The following is a 26,410-nucleotide window of genomic DNA, read 5'->3' on the forward strand; positions in this document are numbered from 1 at the left end:
TCCTAATCCTAAACTTACCCCTGGGTAAAACAAATATTTTGTCTAATTTATTTCAGTATATTCTAATTTCTGTTCATTAGTGTGTTTATTAGTATTTCAATAAAATTAGTAAAATTAGTATTTCAATAAATTTAAAATAATCTGAATACAAATACTAATTTACAACATCCAGCAGCACAATGAACTGTTTTTTACAGTTAAATGGGCTAAATGGAGATTTCTGACACCCCTTTGAACACTCAAGTTTATGTGAGCTTTTACATTAAAAATAAGATGGCAAGATAAAAAAAATAAGTAGTTTCAATGGATCTAGTCTTTGCGTCTGTTTGATATTTCTTTGTTGGAATATAATTGCTAGATGGCACTGTCCCAAAAAATAGGGTCCTATAAATGTGGTCCTAGAACTGCAGCCTCTGGTATTGCAGGAACATAGTATTGGGGTTGTTTTTGTTCAGACCAAAGCGAAAAGCGACCCATGTTTTTACCCTGTAAACATGCAGAGCTGTAAATGTGAACTGGTGGATCATTAAGAAACACTAACATGTATTTGTATGTTTTTTTTTAATTAATATAATAATTTATTAATGATAATTGTTTCAATTAATATAAGTAAAGTTTTGACTCTTCTTAAAAATTGATACTTTAAAGAAATGTGAAGTGTATCACTTTATACAACTTTTTGTTTTTGTGAAAAATCTGAACTGTAAATCAGTTTTCACAGTAGTTTAGTCATTTTACAGTTTAATATTTAACCATAGACATTGCCTTACCCTGCTCATATGGTATTAATTTTATTTGTGCAGGTCTTAAAAAAGGTCTTAAAAAGTCTTAAATTTGAGCTTAAAAATCCTAGCAACCCTGAAATAAATAAGTGTTCTGTTTTTCAATAAGCACATATCTTTTCACGCAAAATTAATGATATTGACCTTATGTTGCCTCAAACATAATGCTCCTGATAACTTTCAAATATTTATTACAATATATACTGATAAATGTTAGAATTAAGTGGTATGAGATGACTGGATGCTTTTAACTGAACTGTAGTCAACTGTATATTTTAAATATAGTAAAATACATCATAATGCACAATGTTTCCATCTAACATATATTTTGTTAAATATTTGGAATGGAAATATGGATATTTTATTTGTAAACATAATACTTTTTTTTCCCTTTTTCCAGTTAAATGTTATAAAACTAGCTGGCTAAGCTAGTAGTAGTACTGACTGTGTCGTGTAAACATGGCTGAACCGCTTCGATTGATTCAAACGCGTGACTTAATACAGTCAGTTCAAGCAATTCACTAGCTACAACGTCAAATTCATTTTCGAATTTCGACATGGCTTGTTATTTTAAAAAGCACATATAGTTAAGTGAAACAGAGCTTTTCTAAACTCACAAATGACTCCGTTTCGAAGCGCTCAGGGTTTTGCGATTCATTTTAGTCTGGAACTGGAACTTCGCGTATCCCGAATCATTTGATTCAGATCGGGGCTTCGATGCGGGTTCGTGAATCATTTGATTTTGATCGGGACTTTGGAGCAGGTTCACAAATCATTTGATTCAGATCGGGGCTTCGGTGCGGGTTCGCGAATCATTTGATTTCGATCGGGGCTTCGGTGCGGGTTTGCGAATCATTTGATTCAGATCGGGGCTTTGGTGCGGGTTTGCGAATCATTTGATTCAGATCGGGGCTTCGGTGCGGGTTCGCGAATCATTTGATTCAGATCGAGACTTCGGAGCGGGTTTACAAATCATTTGATTCAGATCGGGGCTTCGGTGCGGATTTGCGAATCATTTGATTCCGATCGGGACTTTGGAGCGGGTTCGCGAATCATTTGATTTGGATCGAGACTTCGGTGCGGGTTCGCGAATCATTTGATTCAGATCGAGACTTCGGAGCGGGTTCACAAATCATTTGATTCAGATCGGGGCTTCGGTGCGGGTTCGCGAATCATTTGATTCAGATCGAGACTTCGGAGCGGGTTCGCGAATCATTTGATTTGGATCGAGGCTTCGGAGCGGGTTCACAAATCATTTGATTCAGATCGGGGCTTCGGTGCGGGTTCGCGAATCATTTGATTCCGATCGGGACTTTGGAGCGGGTTCGCGAATCATTTGATTCGGATCGAGGCTTCGGTGCGGGTCCGCGAATCATTTGATTCAGATCGGGGCCTCGGCGCGGGTTCACAAATCATTTGTGAGGGGATTTGTGAATCATCTTAGATTGGAACCTCGCGTATTTGTGAATCATTTGATTTAGATCGGAACTTCGGAGTGCGGATTGTGAATCATTTGATTCAGATTGGACAGTATAAATACTAGAAAACATCAAACCATTAAGACAGTACAGTTATAAAAACAAAACAAAGAAAAAATAAAGTATACACATAGTCAAATCCCTTAAGAAAATTAAACATGGTTTTACTATAGTGTACATTTTTTGTAATACAATTTTTTTTTTTTTACTACAAATATCATAGTTTCCAAAGTCGGACATCGCTTGTTATGATTCAATAAAATTGAATAAATCTATATATAATTTAAATATAATTTAAATAATATAATTAAATTGCTAAATTGACCCTAGCAATAATTTTGATCAAACAATTACATGTCTGTTGTCTGCATGTCATGCCAAAATCAAACCTACACCCTTGTTTTTAATGTATGCAATTAATATATATATATATATATTCAGATTGGATAGGCTATATATTCAAAAGCATAGCTATTAAGATTTACAGCTGTTGCTATTTACATTGATTCATGTGTGCTGATTTCTTTATTTTGAGACTGATGCTTTAAAGGAATCATTTAACATTTTAAAAACTCATGTGGGGAGCAACATTATGATGTGAATCGTACTGAAGTTTCTTTCTTTCAACCTACATTTACATTAGCACGTTACAGTACTTTATTATTGCCCTACAATCTAAATGTCTGTTGTATTAATTTTGTCCAAGAATGGACAGGAAAGAGTTAAACTGCAGGATGTGGAATCAGTTTCACTCAGCGGGAGTGACTGTCAGGATTCTCGTCTCTATTTGATTCAAATGAACGAATCAATTAAAAGAACAACTCAAATCGTTACGAAATATGCGTTGTGTTTTTGTGCCTTAAGATTGCCTTGATAATGTTCAAACAAGAGTATTATTTAAACAGGATACCGCGTTTTAAATCACACGCGAACTCCATCGGGATTCATTCGGGAGTCGTGATTCCCGAGTCAGCAAAAGAGTCGTTCAGACATTCAGCATCTGCTCGCTGCGATCGTGCTGTTCTGCCGCTTGAGATCTCCGCTGCTCCAGGTGTGTTTTTAAGTGAAATCATTTATTGATCAAATACACAGAGATGATTTTAAATCTTCCTTTGTGGCCCGTTTTGCTGTATTGTTTGTCGATGTTTACGGTTTTCTTTATGCTGTGCGAATCATTTCATGAGTGCAACTGTAATGTATATACTGTAGCTTTGTAATGCAATGTAACAAAAGTATGTATATTTAAGCTGTGTTTTTGATTACTCAATTATTTGTGTCCTAAACTGTTTGCACGACTTTTAAAGAGTCAGATCTGTGTTTGCATGACTAATACACATATATAATGTCTATATGAGTGTTTGTGTGCTGTTAGAGGAGGATGATGACTGTCTGCTTCATGTCTGGGCTTGACATCAGCTCGACCCCCAAACCCGCAGCAGTTTTATGGAGCTCTTTGTCTGAACTCTGTTGTTCCCTTTGAAGTGTGTTTTATGGGCTCCTAAGACTCTGCTGTGCTTCATTTGTTCAGATGTTTGATGGTTCTGGTGTCTCAGATTGTGAATGAATGATGTTCTTCTGCAGGATGTCAGTCAGGCGGTGTCTGTCGGTGTTTCTCATGTTGTTTGTGGCTCTCAGCGCTGAACAAGAGGAGAATGAAGTTCTGAAATACAGCGACACACAGCACACCACAGACCAGGTCAGATTTAGGGTGGATTTCACCTCTTTTATATGCATTACACTGTTTATTTTTACAACATTCACCTAAAAAAATAATGCATTATTGACCTTTTATACACAATTTTTATTGATTTCATGACAATTAACCATATATATATATCTGTAGTTCTCTATTATTACAGTAGTTAAAAGGTCCTGACACAAAGATCTTGTTTTTATATTCAAATTAGAATTAATTAAATTCAGAACTATAAATACGACTGTTATGCATACTTAAAATATAATTATTTTTAATATTTTATTATTTCAGTTTTTTTAAATATTTTATTTATTAACAATTAAAATATTTATTAATAATTTATTTTCCATAACAGTAATGACAATTTGGGAATACATTTCATGGTTTTGTTATTTTAGTATGATTGAGGTAGTATTATAGTTTTAATTAATATTGTGAATGTTTATTTTTATATTTTGATTTTAATTTTAGGTCAATTTTTAATAATTCTGTTGTCTGTTTTTGACATTTTTGTTAGTTTTTATGTCTATGTAGATTTTATTATTATTTTTATTATTAATTATAATTATTAATTTTTAGTATTTTTAATGTTTTAGTTATTTTAGTAAACCAAATGAAAATGCAAAATGTGGCCTTGGCGGATAGCTGAATTAAAATGTTTTTTAATATGTATTTTATTTTAGTTTAATTATTGTTTATTTCAAGTAACAAAAATTGTTTTATGCTTTTAGTTTTTCTTTAATTAATGTCCTTGAATGTGTCTTTGCATTTAGATTGAAGTTACATTCTCTACTGGCAACTTGAGCGATACGACATACAAACCTCCATTACCAGGTCAAACACACACACACACACACACTTATGAGAAGGTCTTCTCACTTTATTAGTAAGGATATTTGACCCTGACAAGAACAGACAAATCTGTAAATAAAGTCTGTAATTAAAGTTTGAGATCTTAAAAGTAAGAATATTCATTAGTAAATAATAAACTGTTATATTAAATGTACTTTTGCCATCTTTCAGATGTTGACGAGTGTCATCAGGGCGACCCGGGACCTTGCGGTTACCATGCCAACTGCACAAACACACCTGGATCTTACCTGTGCAGCTGTTTCCGTGGTTACCTTATGAGTGCGGAAGGATGTACAGGTGTGCAAAAAAAACTCAACAAAAGTACATGTAAACATGTTAGCTGGCTTTAAATTTCTCAGCTTGATTCTTCAAATAAAAGTGAAAATGAACTATGAACAGCAGATATGGTACAAATATTAGTAATATTTATTTATTAATAATATTAGTAATAATTTTAGTAAAAAAATTTGCTAAAATATGCTCACCCTCAGGTCATCCAAGATGTAGATGAGTTTGTTTGTTCATCAGATTTGGAGAAATGTAGCTTTCCATCACTTGCTCACCAATGGATCCTCTACAGTGAATGGGTGCCGTCAGAATGAGAGTCCAAACAGCTGATAAATCCACACCAGTCCAGACCATCAGTTAACATCTTGAGAGGACAAAAGCTGTGTGTTTGTAAGAAACAAATCCAATATTAAGATGTTTTTTTTAACTAAAATAGGAGTCCATAATCCATATTAACCCTTCCTCCACTAAAAAAGTGGTCTGGTCTGAATCAGGAGAGAAATCTTCACAGATCAAGCACCAAGCCAAAACAGCTCTAAACAAATATGTGGCTGGATTTTGATGTTAAAAACAACAGGAGATGGAATTATTATGGATTCAATGTATTTTAGTTAAAAACATCTTAATGATGGATTTGTTTCAGCTTTTGTCTTCTCAAGATGTTAACTGACAGACTGGAGTGGTGTGGATTACTTGTGGATTATTGTTTTTATCAGCTGTTTGGACTCTCATTCTGACGGCACCCATTCGCTGCAGAGGATCCATTGGTGAGCAAGTGATGCAATGACTCATTTCTCCAAATTTGATGAACAAACAATCTCATCTGTAGTTTTCAGCTAGGTTTATGAGTTGTAAACACTGTGGATGTGCTAATTGTCTTGTGTTGTTGTTATTGTGTGTTGTAGATGTAGATGAGTGTGCGTTAGCTGCAGTGACGGGTCTGCAGGCGTGTGGAAGTGGAGCCGTGTGTACAAACACACCTGGATCTTTCACCTGCTCGTGTCCGCCGGGATTCGTGCTGGCGCTCGATTTACACAACTGTGTCGGTGCGTTCAGCATGTGTATGTTTCTTTGTGTGTGTTACATTTAGGGATGGCCAAATTAATTAAAGGAGAAGTCCACTTCCAAAACAAAGATACTCAAAAAACATAATTTCTTTACAACTGAAGAAAGAGGGACATGAACATCTTGGATGACAAGGGGGTGAGTACATTATATGTGCATCTTTGTTTTGGAAGTGGACTTCTCCTTTAATTAGCCGTCCAGCCAGGATTATTTTACTATAATTTTTTTAGTAATTTTTTGAATTAGTTTTATATTTTCTGTATTATTATTCATCAGTGCACGTTTAGATTTTTTAATTTTTATTTTATTAATAATTAATTTTTTTATTTTCTGTTTTCATTTTAGTTGATTTTTCTCTTATTTTAATGTATCTTTAATATATATTTATTTATTTAAGGTTTTGTTTTCATTGTTTTATTATATTTTATATTTTTGTTTTGATTTTAAAGTTGGCATGAAATGAAAATTCACACAATTGTCACAATCTTCATCATTATTTTTCATCTGTGCATATGTTTCAATTGTTTAAATAAACAGCTTTTATAATGTTTAATCTAAATATAGAAAATGCAAAAGAAATAATCTGTTACTATTTCTTTACATTAAAGTGTTCATTGTCTTTTTTATTAGGTTTTTAAGTTCTTCAGGAGACACTGCAGGCAAAAACACATTTTTCATGCACCTGTCAAGTTTGAGATTTTGAGCTTTTTGGTTTTTCATAAAGTGTTTTTTTTTTCAGATTTCATAAAGTGTTTTTTCTTTCAGTGGAAAGAAAACATCTAGAAGACACTGTTAAGTGTTTCTTTTATAGCACTTTATCTGTTTGTGTCAATAGATTTCAATTACACTGCATGTTTTTAAAGGCCGTTTTTCCTCCTACACTGAGCCATAAATCTCCACTTCAGCAGCACTTACACACACCAAACTTACATTTTTATTCCTGTCTATATCCTGAAGGTTTTTACAGAGGGATTAGTTCACATATAATTTGCTTGATTTTATACAACATTTTATTCCCCCAAAAAACTGTAAAAATATATTGTTTCCTGCCTGCTCTAACAAAGTGACAACAATGAGATACCCAAAATTCCCTTTGTAAAAACATTTACCTCTAATATGTCCAAAAAATTCAACAAGAAATTAAAGACTTCATCTACTGTTTAGATTTTTTTTTACTAGAAATGTATGGAAATTAGCACATATTTAATTAAATAATTCCCCTAATTTGCATAATTAAACCAAAAAAATTTGGCAAACTTGTAATACAAAAAATATTCGCAATTATCAATGTAACCAATCAACTGGGCTAGTAAGTCGATAACTATTAGTTGTTTTTTTTTTATTTATTTTTTTTTTACCCTATTCACTTGCAGTGTCTCGCCTTATTAAATATCTATGACAGTCTTGGTAACTAGTGTAAAGTGTTTTTTAAATATTTTATTGTATTTTAAATGATGTTTTATTTTATTTCAAGTAACACATTTTTCTTTTACATTTTTAATTGTAGTTAACTATAATAACCATGCATACAACGACCAACTAGTCAATTAGCATGTACAGATATTATTTTGTTGAATATCTGTCAGTTCCTAACGAGTGAGTTGATTATGGAAAAGTTCAGTGGTGGTGTGAATATCAGCTGAATGTTTAAACACTGTTCTGTGTCTCCGCAGACGTGGATGAGTGTAATTTCGAGGAGAGCTGCCGGAGGGAACTGGGTAATGTGTGTGTGAATACAGACGGCAGCTACACGTGTGTGTGTCAGACTGGATTCAGAGAGGACAGAGCTGCTTGTCTCGGTACGAGTCTGTCTGTCTGTGATCTTTGCAATCTGTATATTCAGACGTTATGGTTAAGAGAAATCTTTTACGAATCTTAAAGTTTAAATGCATGTGTTAAGCAGGGTTATTTTAGTTTTTATTAATATATAATTAATTTATAATTAAGTTTTTATCAATAATTTTTCTTTTAATTTTTCAAAAAAAAAAAAATATATATATATATATTTTTTAATTGAGTTAAAATGATTTGTTGTGTCATTTTATTAGATTTTCTAAAAGCCTATATGGTTTTTATTTAAGTTTTTAGTTTTAGTTATTTTAGTGCATCTAGTTAATCTATGAAAATGAGTTTCTTTGGCAGCCTTTGAAAAGAAATAATTAATTTTTAAAATATTTTATTTCAGTTAAAGTTTCAGTTAAATTGTTTTTTTGGTAGTTTTGGTTTCAGTTAACTTTTGTTAGAAATATTTTGAAATGTTTTTGTGTTTTTTTTTTTTTGTTAATTTGTGTGTTTTAAAAAACATTTAAAAACATTTTTAAAAACATTTATTATTTTATGCCTGTGATACATATTAATCACAAGTTTAAAAAATCAATACATTTTTATAAGTGTTATTTATTTATTTTGACAAACACTTTGATGAATGAATTCTTTATAGTACAATACAGTAACTTTATAACTTATATTTCAGTCTATTAGTGAGATTTTTCTTAATTCTCAGAATTTTGTTGACATGTTTTATTTTTTACAGCAAAATTGTATATTAAAAATATTTAAAATTTAAAATATGGAAAGTTTGAATGCCACTTTGAATGCATTTTTGATTAATTGAACATAAAGAAGTTAAAGCCTGTCATATCATAGAGTCAGTTGCATGTTGTTGTTCATGTGCATCTGCTGACTGCATTGTAAAGCTTTGGCTGTTGTTAACCAGCGGCTTGATTATATTCACAGCCTGTCTGTCTGTCTATCTGTCTTTAACCTGTCTGTGTGTTTCTCAGGTGCTCAGTGTCCAGGTTTTCTTATATGTAAAGGTAGTTGCTGAACTCTCCTCCCCTCGCTGAAAGCTCACTTATGTTTCCTCATGACTTGCTACTGCATGCTAAATTTACCTGCATTACTTGATAGATGTAATGTGTGTTGTAAAAACTTTCAGAGTGTGTCATTTAACTAAAGAGAGATATAATGAACAGATGATAATGTTGTTGTCAGACGTGGACGAGTGTGTGGAGGAGCAGCACGTGTGTGCCGGTCGAGGCGAGTGTGAAAACACACTGGGCAGCTACAGGTGTGTGTGTAGGCGTGGTTACCGTGGCAATGGCACACACTGCACAGGTGAGAGAAACACACACACTTCCATCTAATGCAGAGTTTCCAAACTTTTATGAGGGTTTTTGTTTATATAATATATGTGTGTGTATCCAAGCATTTTTTTTATCCTTTGCATGCATGCATTTTTTTTTTATTATTGTTTGTGTGCATGCATTTTCTATCATTTGCATGCATGCATTTTCTATTTTTTGCATGCATGCCTTTTTATCCTTTGCGTGCATGCATTTTCTGTCCTTTGCACGGATGTACTTTCTATCTTTTGCATGCATTTTCTATCCTTTGCATGAATGCACTTTCTATTTTTTGCTTGCATGCATTTTCTGTCATTTGCATGCATGCATTTTTTATTATTATTGTTTGCATGCACACTTTTTGTGTATGTTTATTATATATATGTACAGACACACACATACAGTATACATTTTGAACATATTTACATGTATTTACATGCATATATTTATATTCATATAATTTATATTATATATAAATGTATTATATATATAAATGAAACATATTTTTCTTAAATATATACATGCATGCGTGTGCATTTATATATACATAATTAATATACAGCACACACATAAATTATGTACACAAAATCTTAATTTTGGATGTGATTAATTGATTTATTAAAATTAATATATAAAATGTATGATAATATTATAAAACATCAATCTTGAAATTATTATTTTTATTATTAAATTATAAATTATATAAATAATATCTATCTACAACTAAAATTACAATTTAAAAAATTGTTTCTTGCAATAAAATAAATGTTAACTGAAATGAAACTAAAATAAAAATTAAGAAAATCTTGAAAAGCTACTAAAAATAACAAAAACACAGCAAAATTTTAACAAAAATTAAAATGAAAATGGAAAATAAATCAATAAAAACTAATTCAGACTATTCATAAAAGCTAAAAGCTACACTAACTCTGAATCTATTACTAATGTATTCACAAGACATAAATGAGTGTTTGTCCGGTGATCACGGCTGTGACGTTAACGCTCGCTGTGGGAACATCATTGGCTCGTATTTCTGCCAGTGTCTTCAGGGATACAGCGGAGATGGACACTCCTGCTACGGTCAGTCTGAGATCTGGATCCTTACAGTCTGAATGATGTTGTGATGATGATGATGATTATGATGATGTTCATGTCTGTGGTTTGCTCAGATGTGGATGAATGCGCTCAAGACAATGGAATCTGTGAACACGAATGCATGAACCAGCCAGGGAAGTACAGCTGCGTCTGCAGCACTGGATACACAATCACTGCAGATCTGCACAACTGCACAGGTGTGAGACCTCAGTGTGATTCCCCTCAGCACCGTTTAGTTCAGTCAGACTTGCTTTCAAATCCACTCAGTTGAATTTACTTCAATGCGATTCTTTTTAAATGAATTAATTTTATTTGAGGTTCATTCAGTTTTATTGGTTGCACATGTTTGTGTGTGTTTGTGTAGATGTGGACGAGTGTGTCAGCAGTAATGACACGTGTGAACAGACCTGCACAAACACAGCGGGTTCGTTTCTCTGCTCGTGTCGAGGCGGGTATCAGCTGCACATCGATGGACGCAGCTGTGTGGGTCAGTGTGCTTTCAGCTCAAATTATGGCCAGTTAAAGAGTCTGTTTTCTGTTGTAGTGGATTTTTTTCTCATTCACAGCTCTGTGTGTGTTTTGTAGACATAGATGAGTGTAAACTGCAGAATGGAGGCTGCTCTCATGAGTGCACAAACACACCAGGAGGTCACGAATGTCACTGTCCCTTCCCTCTGCTGCTGGACCACCGCAACACCACCTGCGTCAGTACGTAATGTGTGTGTGTGTGTGTGTAAAAATATTTTTATTGTTTTGCATTAATAATTTTAATAAGTAACTCTTTCATTCTTTTATTTGAAAATCCTGTTTTTTTAATCCATTGCATGCATTTTCCTTTAAATGCAATTCCTTGGATGCATGCATTTTCTATCCTTTGCATGGATGCATTTTCTATCTTTTCCTTGTATGGATTTTCTATCTTTTGCATGCATGCATTTTTTTTAAAATCATTTGCATGCATGCATTTTATATCTTTTACATGCATGCACTTTTTATCTTTTGCTTGCATGCATTTTCTAATTTTTATGCATGCATTTTCTATCTTTTGCACGCATTCATTTTTTACCATTTGCATGGATGCATTTTTTATCTTTTACATGCATGCACTTTCTATCTTTTGCTTGCATGCATTTTATCCTTTGTGTGCATGCATTTTTATATCTTGCATGCATGTATTTTCTATCCTTTGCATGGATGCATTTTCTATCTTTTGCTTACATGGACCTTCTATTCTTTGCATGCATGCATTTTCTATTATTTGCACGCATGCATTTTTTACCATTTGCATGCATGCATTTTCTATCTTTTGCATGCATGCCTGCCATTTTATCCTTTGTGTACATGCTTTTTTATATTTTGCATGTATGCTTTTTCTATCATTTGCGTGCATGCGTTTTTTATCCTTTGCATGCATTTTCTGTCTTTTACATACACGCATTTAATATCTTTTAAATGCATGCACTTTCTGTCTTTTGCTTACATGCATTTTCTATCTTTTTCATGCATGCCTTTTTTATCCTTGTTGTACATGCATTTTCTATCTTTTGCATCCATGCATTTTCTATCCTTGGCATGCATAAGTTTTGTATGCAGGCATTGTCCATTGGTCTAATGCATGCATTTTATATCAGTTTAATGCATACATTTTTCGTGATAACGCATGCATGTGTGTGCACCTCTGTTTTGGTAGATGTGACCTCATGTGCCTTGAGGAACGGTGGATGTGATCATATCTGTTCACTGGGTGCTGAAGGTCGCATCCACTGCACCTGCAGAGCAGGGTGGGAGCTCAGCACAGACCAAAGAACCTGTATCGGTAAAACACAAAAAAAACTATTGACTGGTTCTTATTATCCAATACCACACACAGAGTTTTTTAGAAATGTGATCCACATGAATTGCCCAAATCTGAGAAATATGGTTTTGTGTGATTGTATATCAACTGATTATCAACGAAAGTGTTAATATGAAAAGTAATTAGTATTATTATTAAACATTAAGTAACTTCTTCCTCATTCCCTCTCTGCAGATGTGGACGAATGTGTGAGTTTTAACGGCGGCTGTGAGCAGGTGTGTGTGAATCACGCTGGCGGATTTAATTGCAGCTGTCGCTCGGGCTTTGAGTCGCGTAAAGACGACCCATCAAAATGCCAACGTGAGTCACGGCTGTTCATACACACTGACACAATGACACATAAATGACCAGAACACCTTCCTTCACAACCATACGTTATTTTCCAGCACTGTGTGATCCTGCCTGTCTGAACTCTGGAGTGTGTGTCGCTCCGAACACCTGCGATTGTCCGGCGGGATATCCTGGACCTGGATGCTCGGGTAATATGTTATGTGATTGAGTTTAAAGCAGAATGCGACAGAGTGTGGTTTTTCCACTTTTTATTATTATTATATTGCTAATATCATATAATTATTAGAAAAAAATGCATTTTTTGGAATAGAAATCTGTTGTAACATTTTTTGTCTTTAATGTCACTTTTGATCAATTTAATGCATCCTCGCTGAATAAAAGTATACATTTTTGAATGCTGTTTTTCATTCATGCATGCATGTGTTTTTTGATTGTACTGTGGTGTGTGTCTCAGCCATGTGTTCTCCACCCTGCGCTCATGGAGGATCCTGTATGAGGTGGAACGTCTGTCTGTGTCGTCCGGGCTGGACGGGTGAAGGCTGCCACACAGGTAATGACTGACTGCATCTGACACTCACACAAACACACACAAACACACACATGATTATGATGTGTGTGTTTCAGCCGTGTGTGAGCTGCCATGTGCAAATGGCGGACGTTGTGTCGCTCCAAACACCTGCCAGTGTCCCTCCGACTACAGCGGACCGCAGTGTCTCATCCGTGAGTTTGTGTGTTTGTTGCATTTAAAGCATTCTTTTCTGTAGATGTGTGTGTGTGTACTGAAGGTGTGTGTGTGTGTGTCTGCAGCGCTGTGTTCTCCTCCATGTGTGAATGGAGGGAAGTGTGTGGACATCAACACCTGCAGCTGCTCAGACGGATGGACAGGAGCTCGCTGTCAGATAGGTGAACAAATATACGCGCACACGTATTTACACTGCTATTTAAGTGTTCTTAAATTATGCTAACCTTAATGACTAAATTCAATTTTTTGAAAGAAGCTAATACTTTTATTCATCAAGAATGCTTTGAATTTAACGAAAGTGACTATAAAACATTTATAATGTTATAAAAGATTTCTATTTCAAATATATTCTGTTCTTTTGAACTTTCTATTCATCTGCGAATCCTGAAAAATAAAATGCATCACAGATTCCACAAAAGCATTAATGGTTTTCAACATTGCTAATAATCAGAAATGTTTCTTGAGCAGCAAATCAGCATATTAGAATGATTTCTGAAGGATCATGTGAGACTAAAGACTGGAGTAATGATGCTGAAAATTCAGCTTTGATTACAGGAATAAATTACATTTTAACAGATATTTACATAGAAAACAGCTGTTTTTAATTGTAATAATATTTCACAATTTTTACAGTATTTTTGATCAAATAAATGCAGCCTTGGTGAGCAGAAGAAACTCTTTTCCAAAATATTTAAAATTCTTGTGTGTGTTTTGTGTGTGTTTTCCTCTTCAGAGCCCGTCAGGTGTGTGTCAGCGTGTAGAAACGGTGGTGTGTGTGTGGGACTCAACAGATGCCAGTGTGTGGGTGGATTTACTGGAAGCCTCTGTGAAACAGGCACGTGACATCATTCAGTATTTAAGTCACTTTGACATCATCATCATCATCATCATCCATTATCATGACATCAACAATAAGTCATTTGCAAAATTATTATTCAACATAGCGACAAGCAACATCATTAATTTACATTTATGACATTAATTTATTAATAATTCATTTCTTTATGATATTTCTTTGATTATTCACTCATTAATGCTCATCATCCATTATAATGTCATAACTGATTATGCATCTATGACATTTAAAATTATTCATAATTGTACATGATTATACATGATATTACTCCCGTTATCGTGTCATTAATTATTCCGATATTTATTTGAGCACATTAATTTATTCCTGATATCATTATTTATTAATTCTTTCAAGTTCATCACCCGTTATCATGATATCATCCTCTTTTAACGTCATTGATTATTCACATGTGTCTCTGGAGCACAAAACCAATCATAAGTATCATGGGTATATTTGTAGCAATAGCCAATAATACATTGTATGCATCAAAATGATCGATTTTTCTTTTATGCCAAAAATCATTAGGGTATCAAGTAAAGATCATGTTCCATGAAGATATTTTGTCAATTTCCTACATTGCTAACAACTTCATTTGGACAACTTTAAATGCAATTTTCTCAATATTTAGATTTTTTTTGCTCAGATTCCACATTTTTTTAAATAGTTGTATCTCGGCCAAATATTGTCTTAACAAACCTGTATCAATGGAAAGCTTATTTATTCAGCTTTCAAAAGATGTATATGTCTCCGTTTTGAAAAATTGACCCTTATGATTATTTTTTTGTGGTTTTGTGGTTCAGGGTCACATATATGATGTCAGAAGTTTTTTTTTTTTTTTTTTTTTTTTTTAAGTTCCTTTTATTTTTTTTTTATTTTGTAGTGGAGTTCAGTTGTTTCAGTTCATTGATTCTTCTTCTGTTAATTTCAGTTTGCACTGATTCTTCTGTTTAGTTTATGGTGATTCTTCAGAGTAGTTCAGATTCTATTCAGTTCATTTTCTATTGCTTGCATGCATACATTTTGGCATCCAAGCATTTTCGGTCCTTTGCATGCATGTATTTTTTGTCTTTTGCTTGGATGTATTATTTTATCCTTTGCATGCATGTGTTTTCTATATTTTGCATGCATGCATTTTTATTGTTTGCATGCATGCATTTTCTATAATTTGCATGCATGCATGTTAGAATATGTCCTTTGCATGCAAAATAGCTTTTGTAGATTCCTTTGTTTCAGTTCAGTCTGCACTGATTCTTCTGTTTATTTTATGGTGATTCTTCAGTGCAGTTCAGATTCTGTTCAGTTTAGATTCTATTAAGTTCATTTCCTATTCCTTGCATGCATGCGTTTTCTGTACTTTGCGTGTGTAAATTCTGGGTTATTTGCATCCAAGCATTTTTGGTCCTTTGCATGCATGTATTTTCTATCTTTTGCTTGCATGTGTTTTCTATCTTTTGCATGCATGCATTTTTATTGTTTACATGCATGCATTTTTTATAATTTGCATGCATGCATTTTATGCCCTTTGCATGCAAAATATCTTTTGTAGATTTCCTTTGTTTTGGTTCAGTCTGCAATGATTCTTCTGTTCAGTTTGCAGTGGATCTTTTGCTTCTGTTCAGTTCAGTCTGGAGTGATTCTTCTGTTCAGTTCAGTTTACAGTGATTCTTCTGCTCAACCTGTGTTGTGTTTCTGTTCAGTGATGTGTGTTTGTGTTCATGTAATTGTGTGTGTTTGTATGTAGCTGTCACTACGCCGTGTGTTCCTCCCTGTCAGCATGGCAGCATCTGCGGGCCTCTGAACACCTGTGTGTGTCCGACGGGGACGAGCGGCATACGCTGTGAGAAACTGTAAGAGAACACACACACACACACACACACACACACACACACACTCACACACACACACTCCTCCTGTTGATGAATTAAAGAACACATTCTTGTCCTCCTCTCTTTTAGCACGTGTCCTGTCGTGACTACAGTGGTCAGTATGGCCCGTGCCGTGCGGAAAGGCTTTCGAGAGAGTTACGTGGACCGCTGCGGACCGCTAGGAGTCCAGCTGTGTACTAAATACAGGTCAAAAATACACACAAATCAGCAGAATCTGACAGAGGTTGAGTAATGTTAAATCACGGCAGTGGCAGAAATGAGCTTTTACATTATGTCTGCAAAAGAATTTTTTACACCGTGTGATCAATAATGCTCAAAACTGCAAAAACATGTAAAAAATAATCTTTGATGCAATGTGAGCAAATCTAAATGTAGTTCTGCAAACAACACTTTTCATACATGTTCATGTTTTACTTCGTATTTAGCTTTCGGAAATTATGAAATGAGTGCAAGACTAAACTTTGGGGAAAGTGATCTTTTAAAAATAAAAAAAAATTTGCTCGCCAAAGCTGCATTTATTTGATTTAAAATATAGTAAAAACAGTAAAATTCTGAAATATTATTACAATTTAAAGTAACTGTTGTTTACTTTAGTATATTGTAAAATGCAATTGATTTCTGTGATCAGCATCACTTCAGCATCATCACTTCACATCAGAAATTATTCTAATATGCTGATTTTATGCTCAAGAAACATTTCTGATTATTATTAATGTGGAAAACAGTTGTGCTGCTCAATATTTTTTGTGGGAACCATCATACTTTTTATTTTTCAGGATTCACAGATGAACAGAAAGTTCAAAAGAACAGCATTTATTCAAAACAGAAATGTCTTTACTGTCATCTTTGATGAATTTGATGTGTTTTCTGTGTTTGTAGGATAAATCAGGCACGTGTGTATCTGCAGGCGTACAGAGTGGGCTACAAGATCCAGTGTCCTGACAAAACTAGATGAACAACATCAAGGCTATAGTAAAACTCCCAGACACTTAACAGGGAGTTAAACACACAGATATGTGCATATGATTTTGTATATTGGCTTTTGCACATTGTGCATGTGTATTTTTACTGACTAATAAAGGTATTTTTATGTGACTTATTTACATGATTGTGTGATCCTCTTTGAGCTGCTGTGCAAATGTTTAACTGAGTAAATCCAGGTAACCTGAAACTACCAAAGGAAGATGAAAACGGTGCATCGTGCATCACTTCGGCTTACAGTGCATTGTGTGAAACATGTCTGAGAGTTACAGGGACTGAACTCAAGAACCGCAGTGAGTTAATGCAGTTATATTAAATGAAAGGAGAGACACAGAGCTGTTTACTGACCGGACAGGGACAGAAGACGTCTAGAGACATGTCTGATCTAAAGAAAATAACCGGACGACCTTCAGCCGAGGAAGAGCAGGTAAAATAATACACACTAAATATTTTCATTTAAACTAAAAAGAAAAATGCAGAAAAAAAACAGTAAGTAAGATGCAGTGAAAGTGTTTTGTGAAATACTGTAAAGAAAAGCTTTTTTAAGGAAAATCTGCTTTTTATTTAATACTATTTTAAATAACACTTTGCATATAACTAGCATTTTGGCTGTTTATTTGTACTTCTAAACCACATATTAATGCCTTATTCTGCATAACCATCCTAACCAATCCTAACCTCAATTTAACAACTACCCTGTTAACTATTAATAAACAGCAAATTATTGAGGCAAAGGTCATATTTAATAGTTAGATAGTTGTGAGAAGTTGACCTTAAAATAAAGTGACCCAATTTTAATTGTTTCTAGCATGCATTTTAAGTCAAATATTTTATAATGTTAATTTAATACATTTGTAATTATTCCTGTCCTACATTTACAGTAAAATATTTGAAAATATTTTTTAAATGTTTTTAAATAATATAATTTACAGTAAAATACTAAAAAAGTTATAATTTTTGAATAATAGTTTCCTCATTTAATATTAGTTTTGTGCATATGAGTGTTTATATTTCATACTATATGGATTATAATGTATCAAGGCTGAAATGTGGACAGATATTATTATTTTATACTTCTGATGACTTAAAGGTATAATCAGTATTAACTTTTAGGTGTTCATTCTAAATTTTTCATCCTAGTATTTAATAATAATAATAATAATAATAGTTATTAATTTATTTTATTTATTATTTATAACTTTAGTTAGTAAAATTACATACAAATGAGTGTAAAAAAAATGATTTTTAGAAGTTGTAAATAAAGATTTCTATGTATTTATGTATTCAGCTCAGATCAGTTGTTTATGTAAAAATGCATTTGTTAAGAATTATATTTTGTGGAAACTTCATTAACACCACATCTCTTCTTTCGCAGAGGCTGAATATGAGCGAGTCCTTCAGGAAGATTCTGGATTTGAGTTCTGGAGACTCTCAGAATGCTGGAATCAAGCCAATAACCTTTGTTAGACAGGTCTGACAAGTTGTTAATTGTTGCTTAAATAAGTGATATATTTAAAAAATATGATCACTGACCGAATTGCACATGAGCAAAACCTGACCTGTATTTTGATTTCGTGGAACAGGACGTCCAACTTTATTGACTTTCTTAATGCACGTTGCTGGGTTTATTGTGAATGATTCAACATTGATCATTAATATAATGAACACAGTGTTTCTTCTCATGATCTTTTAGTAATATGTAACATGCTCTGCCTCAAAAACAACTTTTGCTTTTCACATTGATATTTTCCTCGCTGATTATCCTGTAACGTGTCACATTAGAGAAGTGAACGGTGTTTGGTGTTGACTTGTGTCTGTCAGGTTATAGCTGGGTGCACGTATCCCAGAATGCTGCAGGGCGATGCTCTTCCTCCTGACGCTCGTCTCAGAGCTCAGAAACTCCTCAGTCACTTTGATGGAGGAAGTATCGGTGAGATTCTCTGTGCATTTTTTTTTCATAACATATAAAATACATTTTTCCTAGTATATAAAACATATTTGTTTTATTATTTTTTTGTTAATAAATTTAGTGTGTCATTAATTTTTTTTAATTCAATTATTTATTGATTTTAAAAAATAAATTAGTTTTAATGTGCATGGTTTTACTAATACTGTCATGTGACCTGTGAGGCTCATAATCTGATTGGCTATCTTTTTAGGTTCATACACTGAGTCCTGTGGAGTGATGTATGTAAGAAACACTATAGCAAAGTCCATTTCTTTGCGGGACGGAGGCGTCCTATGTAGTCCAGAACAAATCTTCATCACTGCTGACACCCAAAGAGCTTTGATGGTACAAACCAAAATAATTTATAAATATGGGGCCAAGCACTAGGCAAGCAAGCATCAGAGCAACTGAAGCAATGAGTAATTGAAGCCACTTTAAGAGGATTTTAGTCAAAAGGGTGAAAAAAAATAAAAACAACCACTAGTAATGTGATTAGTTAAACGAAAACCATCCTGTGTATCGACACGAAATCCAAAACTTTTTGCCACCATGGTCTGAAGATGATCCGAGTCAAATTTGGTGAACATTGGACCAACAGTCTAGGTGGAGTTAGAAAAAGTAGCTTTTCAACATTAATCAAAATGGCCAATTTTGGCATAATTGGTATCGACGATCTCGGCATGATCCAAGGAATCTATTAACATCAGTCTCATTACAATAGGCTTAACAATAACAAAAGTTATTAGCATTTTTAGAAATTTCATTATAACTTCGCTGCCCTGAAACATCAGGGCATGGTGCCGAAGACACATAACGAGTTTCGTAACGATACATCAAAGTGTTCGTAAAATATAGCATTTTATGGCAAAATCCAAAATAGCCGATGCCCAAATTTGCTGACATGGGATAGTTGGGTATGGTTCGACTTGGCATGCTCCTCCAAATCTAACGAGACCAGTTTTGTGATTTTTGGCCAAACCATTCAGAAGCTATAAGCAAAAATTGCTATTTTTCATATCTCCTGACCACTAGGTGGCACTGCACCGAAACTGTGCAGGTAGCCTCAGGCTATGATTGTTATAACACACACCAATTTTAGTCTCAATACGGCAAACCGTGGCGGAGATATAGCCTCACAACCATTTGTGTGCTTTTCGTAGAATTTGTTTGCGCGTTATTCGAGAACGGTTTGACTAATCAACTTCAATTCTGTAACTTTTTGCAAACATGGTCTGAAGATGATCTGAGCCAATTTTGGTGAAAATCAGACAAACTGTCTAGGACGAGTTTGAAAAAGTGGACTTTTTGAACTATTAAAACCTTACGATTTTTGAATTTTTGAAATTATTCGACTCGCTATGAGCCAAGAAATCAGAGAGTTTGAGTTAGAGACTTCAAATTTGCTGTGGTTAATGTAGAGACTGTCCTCTATCAGTGTGCCAAATTTTACAACTTTCCCGCAAGCGGTTCTATGGGCTGCCATAGACTTCCAGAGCGGAAGAAGAAAAAGAACTCCAGATCTGCTCATCATGCTCAATGATAAAGTTAATCAAGCTCATGTCATTACCACACTAAAGCAGCTTTTGTTCTCAGAGGATGCTGCAAGTCCTGTGTCAATCAGAGGGCGTGTCTGCGGTTATGGTCCCAGACCCCGCCCCTCACACTCTGGCACGCCTCCTGGAGAGGATGGGTGTGGTTCCAGTGACCTATCAGCTGCGAGAACAGAGTGGGTGGAGTGTGGAGAGGGCGGAGCTAAACAGAGCCATCCAGGCGTCGAGGGGGCGGTGCTTTCCTAGGACGATTTACATCAGTAATCCTGGCAACCCTACAGGTATGAGACAATACATACACAGTATATTAATGATGATTTAATATGACTTAATTTCAATTTCATTTTCATTTCATTTTAATTTGAATTATTTAAAATTAATGATTTAATATCACTTAATTTTTTTCTGGAATTAAAAAAAAATAATAAATAAATGCTAAAAAAAAAAAATCCAAAACATAATTTCAACTTTTTATCTCACGATTCTTCCTTTTTTCTTAAAATTGTGTGTTTATATCTCACAATTCTGACTTTTTGTTGCAATTGAGAGATGTAAATCGGAAGAAAAAATCACATGACATCAAAATTATGAAATGTAAAATCAAAATGGTCCATTTCAATCAATCAAGTCTTGAACCAAAACTCTCAAAAACATTTGTGCATAGAATAAAATGTAAAAAAAATAAAATGAATAAATATAAAAATGTGAAATCTTTCTTGTGTTTACATGCAATTAAATGTAAGTTTACAAAATTGTATATATATGTATATATAAATTACTTTCTTTTTTTTATAATTAAAATTGCTATAAAAAACTATATATATATGTCATTAAATGATTAAACAGACAACTTCTTATGTTCATGAGTAAAACAGTCTGGCTATTTTTTATTTATTTTAATTAAATACATTAATTCCTACATTAACTATTTTGCATTAACAACAATGCACTAGTCAACAGTGACTGTTTGGTTGAAAAATTAAAATTAGTTTGAACTTGTAAATTAGAGAAACACATAAATTATGTATCCAATACTATCAAAAGGCTGAAATATATTGAGAGTCATTTTTAATGTATATTGTTTAACCCTAAAAGAGTTACACACAGAGAATAAAGCTTAATTAGCCATCTAAAATTAAATTATTAATTACAGGTGTTAATCCACTGATTAAAGGTTTGATCCAAATGTTAAAATGTCTTCAAATGAATACAGTGTATGATACCTAATGTGAAGTGTATGATACTCCAAGGCAGAATATTATAGTGTCAGCATAGTAATGAAGAGCTATAATGAAACCGGTATAGTTTTTGTAAGTGAAATGATAAATTGTCATATAAATATTTTGGTTTTCCAGGTCACGTTCAGAGCAGAGAGTCCATTCAGGATGTGATTCGCTTTGCTGCCAATGAAGAACTTTTCTTGTTGGTTGATGAGGAAAGTATTTAGGATTTAATCTTCATTATTTGAAATGATTTTTTGGTCATGTTTTTGTTTTGTTAATAATGTTTTTTTCTGTCTCAGGTTTATCAGGACACAGTTTTTGCAGACGGCTCAGAGTTCGTGTCATATAAGCGTGTTCTGGCTGAGATGGGCGAACCGTATTCTGGTAGAGTTCAACTGGCCTCGATGCATTCGCTCTCCAACGGCATCATGGGAGAGTCAGTTTTTCCAAATCAGTCTTTTGTTATATCAGAGCCAATAAAACCAAACTGAAACTGTTTGTGTCTGATGCAGGTGTGGTTTCAGGACGGGTTATATGGAGATGGTGAACGTTGATGAAGCTGTGATGTTATACATTGAGATCCTTCTGACGGGGGATCTGTGCCCTCCTGTGATTGGTCAGATCGCTCTGGATGTCATGGCTGATCCGCCCTGTCCTGGAGAACCTTCCTACAGTTTATACACACGGGTACATGACAAAACTATGCAAGCTTATTTCTGCCATGGGATAAAACACTTTAAAAAAAAGTTATTGTGACTTTGTATCTGACTTTTTTTCTCTCAGTTTAGATTTTTATGACACAATTCAAACCTTTTTATATCTTTTTCAAGAGTGATTTTTTTTCTTGCAAATCTGTTTTTTATCTCTTTTTTCTTGTTAATTTCCGTTTATATCTCACAATTCAGACTTTTTGTTGTAAATGTGAGTTTATATCTCACAAACTAAGAATCGTTTATCGTAAATCTCAGTATATATTTCACAATTTATTAACTTTTTTTGTAAACGTAACTTTATAACAGTTATATATTGTGAGTTTATATCTCACAATTCTGAGTTTTTCATGCAAATCTAGGTTTATATCTTATAATTAAGAGTTTTTTTCTTGTGAATCTCAGTTTATATCTCACAGTTCTGAGCTTATATCTCTTAATTTTTACTTATTTCTCAGAATTCTGTCATAGAAGTCATAGAAAGTTAAATTTTTTTTCATAGCAGAAACAAGCTTCCATAAAAACTCACATTATAAAACATAAAATCGTATTGATTGAGCTCTTTTGGAAGATCCTGCAGAAGCAGTGTTTAATAATATGATTCATTTTTAAGCATTGTTTTGTAATATGATTTTTATGTGATTTTTTATTATTTAATATAGTTTTTATAAGCCAGAGTTTAGAATGGAATACACTCTGTATTCCCACACAACTTCAAAAGCAACGTTATTTTATGTGAACAATATATGTTTTTTTTGGTTTGTTTTTTTAAATGTCTATGTGTGTGTGTGTGTGTGTGTTCAGGAAGTGGCGTCTCGGCTGATGACTCTGAAGTGTAACGTGTCCAGGGCTGTTGAGTTCATTAATGATCTCCCAGGATTCAGCTGTCAGTCAGTTCAGAGTGGAATCTTCATCTATCCACACCTCACTCTTCCTCACACAGCCCTGACGCACTCACAGGTGCAAACACACACACAAACATCTCAAAGGATTCAACTTTATGTCATTCCAAAATTCGTAAGACTTCCTGTCTTTTAAGGAACACAAAAGATCTTAGACAAAATGTGCAAGCTGCTTTTTTACATTTAGTGAAAAATATGTGCAAAAAAGAGAAAAAAAAGAGTATAAAAATAGAATTTAATGTATAGAATATAAGTTTACAAGTTTATTTATTTTCTATTGTCATTTTATTTTTAGATAAAGTAATTTTTGTTTATTTTTAAATACTTCTATATACTTTTTATCCATTTTATTTCATTTTTAATTATTTTAATATATCAACTTAAAAACGTTTTTTGTATTTATATTAAATAAGTCTGTTTTTATATTTTCTTTCAGTTAACATTTATTGTAATAAAATATTTAATGTAATTTTATTTGTGATCATTTTTTTATGTTTTTTGTTTTAGTTAACTATAGTCACCCTTGTCTAATATGCTGCAAAACTATTTTATTTTTAAATGTTTATGTTTCATCTGAACGTCAGACAATGCCTCATTCCTGTAGCTTAAATAGAACAATGGCGCTTACAACACCAAGATCATGGGTTCGACTCCCAGTGAATGCATGAACTGATGAAAAAACATATTTTATGTTTATATTTTGAATGCAATGTGAGTTGACAAATGCATAAATGTAAATCATGACCATTATATTACAATGGGATATATTGTAATTTTTATTCCGAAGGCAAACATTCAGAGACAGTGTTAATGTGTGTATTTGTGTGTGTTTGTTTATGTGTGTGTGTAGTCTGTGGGATTGTTGTACAGCAGGAGGTTGTTGGAGGATCAGGGTGTGTATGTTGGGTTCAGTGAAGATCACACACATTCAGGGAGCTGCTGCCACTTGAGGTACTGTGACCTTTTCAGACATGCATTACACACACAAACACACGCACACTCACAAATACTCAACACCATGTCGCTGTGTGCGTATGTGTGTTTTAGGTTGTGTGTGCTGATGCCATCAGACGAACTGGAGGAAGCTCTCCGTCGCCTTCAAAGTTTTCACTTTCAGTTCCTTAAAGAATACTGTGATACTGGAGAAACATTCAGTGAACCACAACAGAGTGTTAAATAAGTTTAATGAATGCACAAATTCACAAACAGATGAAACTATACTCGTTTTGTTCCTACTTTTAGGTTGCTTGACCAAATTACACAAATCAGCTTCATAATATTAACATTCAATATACTGATATTAACATGAGTATTTGTCATTTATAATCAATAAAGGTGAACTGAGTATGTATCTGAAAGTCTGTTAAATGCTTTTATAGAAATATGTAACTTAATTACAACACAAGTGAATACATTTTTAAAAAAGAACCCCAACAAGCGCCATTGGCTGATACAGCGCTGTTGTTTAGAAATAAATGAGTCGCTTAAAACAAATCAGCGAATTTTTGCAATTTTATCTCTGGAGAAGTTACATATTTAAGCTTTATGCTTATAAAGGGTTCAAGCACGTAGCACTGAAACCCTATTGTAATTGTTGGAATGGTCACTGATCAGCGATCTCAGTGTAAAACTGATTGTACAGACCAAACCGTAAGTCAGAACCAAACCAGAAAGATTCTCTGGAGAGTGAATATCAATAATTATCAAAAAAAAGTTTTTTGACTCAAACTCGCAAAAGGGGCGCCAAAATGTTTGAAAGGAGAAGGGCCACTTTTAGTAAAATGCCTGTAACTCCTGAAGGCAACGAGATATCTCCGTCAAACTCAGAACATTTATGTAAGAGCTCAATTTGAGGTCACAGGAAAAGCAATTGTGGAGCTTGACCACTTGGTGGCGTTATAAGAGGGAAAGAAACATAAAAATGGCTATAACTATGCAACCATTCGTCCTGTCAGCATGAAAATTGGTGTGCAGAGTCTTGGTCCAAAGTGCCACAAGTGTGTATAAGGACATTTGCGTATCTCAAAAAACATGGACAGTATTGGCTGATGAATTTTGAGCACCTGTTAGATGGAAGCTGATCGGAACAAAACTTGGTGGGCCTGTTCGACTCACGGCCCCAAAGGTCTGAGAGAAATTTGAAAGAAATCGGCCACTGGGGGGGGGCCATATCGCATTCTTCAAGGGCGTAAACGATTGTATGTCGTGCTGTCAATCAAATCATTTGTTAAATGATTGAAAAGATGTCAAAACCTACTTTTGCAAGCTAGTCCTAGATTTTTTTGCTCAATCTGGAAAAAACACTGCAGTACAATTCTCTGGACTCTGTAGGTCAATAATTATCAAAAATAATAATAATAATAATAAATTAAATTTACCCTTTGCAAGGCTATAACGGGGTCGTGTAGAAACGGAGCCTGTCCAAATTTACCCAACATCTTAGCACATTTGACAGATGATTCCAAACAAGCATGCAAAATTTTAAGGAGATCGGACCAGAGCTGCTGATATAACGGTGCATTCACACGGGCTGTCAGCGTCAATGCTTCTCATTTACTTTGAATGGGTGACATCATGCGTTGCCGAACTGAATTGTGGATACACTGCGTTGAAAAACTTTTTCAAAAAATGTCAACTTTTTGAGCACCAGCGCAGGTGTCAATCAGTCAGATTTATGCAAATACCCTAGCGCAGATGCTAGCTATTCATGTTCATGCAACACTAGACAAGTAATGTGATTGGCTGACAATTGCTTCAACACCAAGCTTCCGTGTGAATGCAAAAAGGACTCAAAAACACTATTTCTATGGCAAATGACCTGGATTTGCCAAAAATGCTTTTTTAATCGATTTAGGTGGGTACAGCCTTGCTAAATAATATGTAATGTCTTTTTCTTATATGCTTAAAGGAGAAGTTCACTTCCAGAACAAAAATTTACAGATAATTTACTCACCCCCTTGTCATCCAAAATGTTCATGTCTTTCTTTCTTCAGTCGATTAGAAGTTTCTTGAGGAAAAAAAATCAAGAATGTTCTCCATATAGTGGACCTCAGTGGTGCTCCAAAGTTTGAACTTCCAAAATGCA

The 26,410-nt window shown here is 33.9% G+C and overlaps 2 protein-coding genes across 2 annotated transcripts; both read left to right on the top strand.

Annotated features, from left to right (window-relative positions):
* Positions 1-3,228: 3,228 nt before the first annotated feature.
* Positions 3,229-17,094, top strand: si:ch211-221n20.8 (fibrillin-3). The gene is made up of 21 exons (XM_051138545.1): positions 3,229-3,311; positions 3,842-3,956; positions 4,730-4,790; positions 4,980-5,105; positions 6,002-6,142; positions 7,835-7,960; positions 9,156-9,278; positions 10,244-10,366; positions 10,456-10,578; positions 10,746-10,868; positions 10,967-11,089; positions 12,072-12,197; positions 12,411-12,536; positions 12,623-12,715; positions 12,982-13,077; positions 13,152-13,247; positions 13,335-13,430; positions 14,003-14,104; positions 15,867-15,972; positions 16,081-16,197; positions 16,891-17,094. Exons 2-21 carry the CDS (start codon positions 3,843-3,845, stop codon positions 16,964-16,966), a joined length of 2,217 nt encoding a protein of 738 aa, XP_050994502.1. The 5' UTR covers positions 3,229-3,311; position 3,842; the 3' UTR covers positions 16,967-17,094.
* Positions 17,095-17,195: 101 nt separating this feature from the next.
* Positions 17,196-24,676, top strand: LOC127182877 (alanine aminotransferase 2-like). The gene is made up of 11 exons (XM_051138560.1): positions 17,196-17,419; positions 18,368-18,463; positions 18,814-18,922; positions 19,152-19,285; positions 20,534-20,771; positions 21,846-21,923; positions 22,011-22,149; positions 22,226-22,400; positions 23,228-23,383; positions 24,176-24,276; positions 24,373-24,676. The coding sequence occupies exons 1-11, from the start codon at positions 17,309-17,311 to the stop codon at positions 24,503-24,505; spliced, it is 1,470 nt and encodes a 489-aa protein (XP_050994517.1). The 5' UTR covers positions 17,196-17,308; the 3' UTR covers positions 24,506-24,676.
* The last annotated feature ends 1,734 nt before the right edge of the window (positions 24,677-26,410 follow it).

Source organism: Labeo rohita, chromosome 20 (assembly GCF_022985175.1).
Source record: "Labeo rohita strain BAU-BD-2019 chromosome 20, IGBB_LRoh.1.0, whole genome shotgun sequence".
Classification (NCBI taxonomy): domain Eukaryota; kingdom Metazoa; phylum Chordata; class Actinopteri; order Cypriniformes; family Cyprinidae; genus Labeo; species Labeo rohita.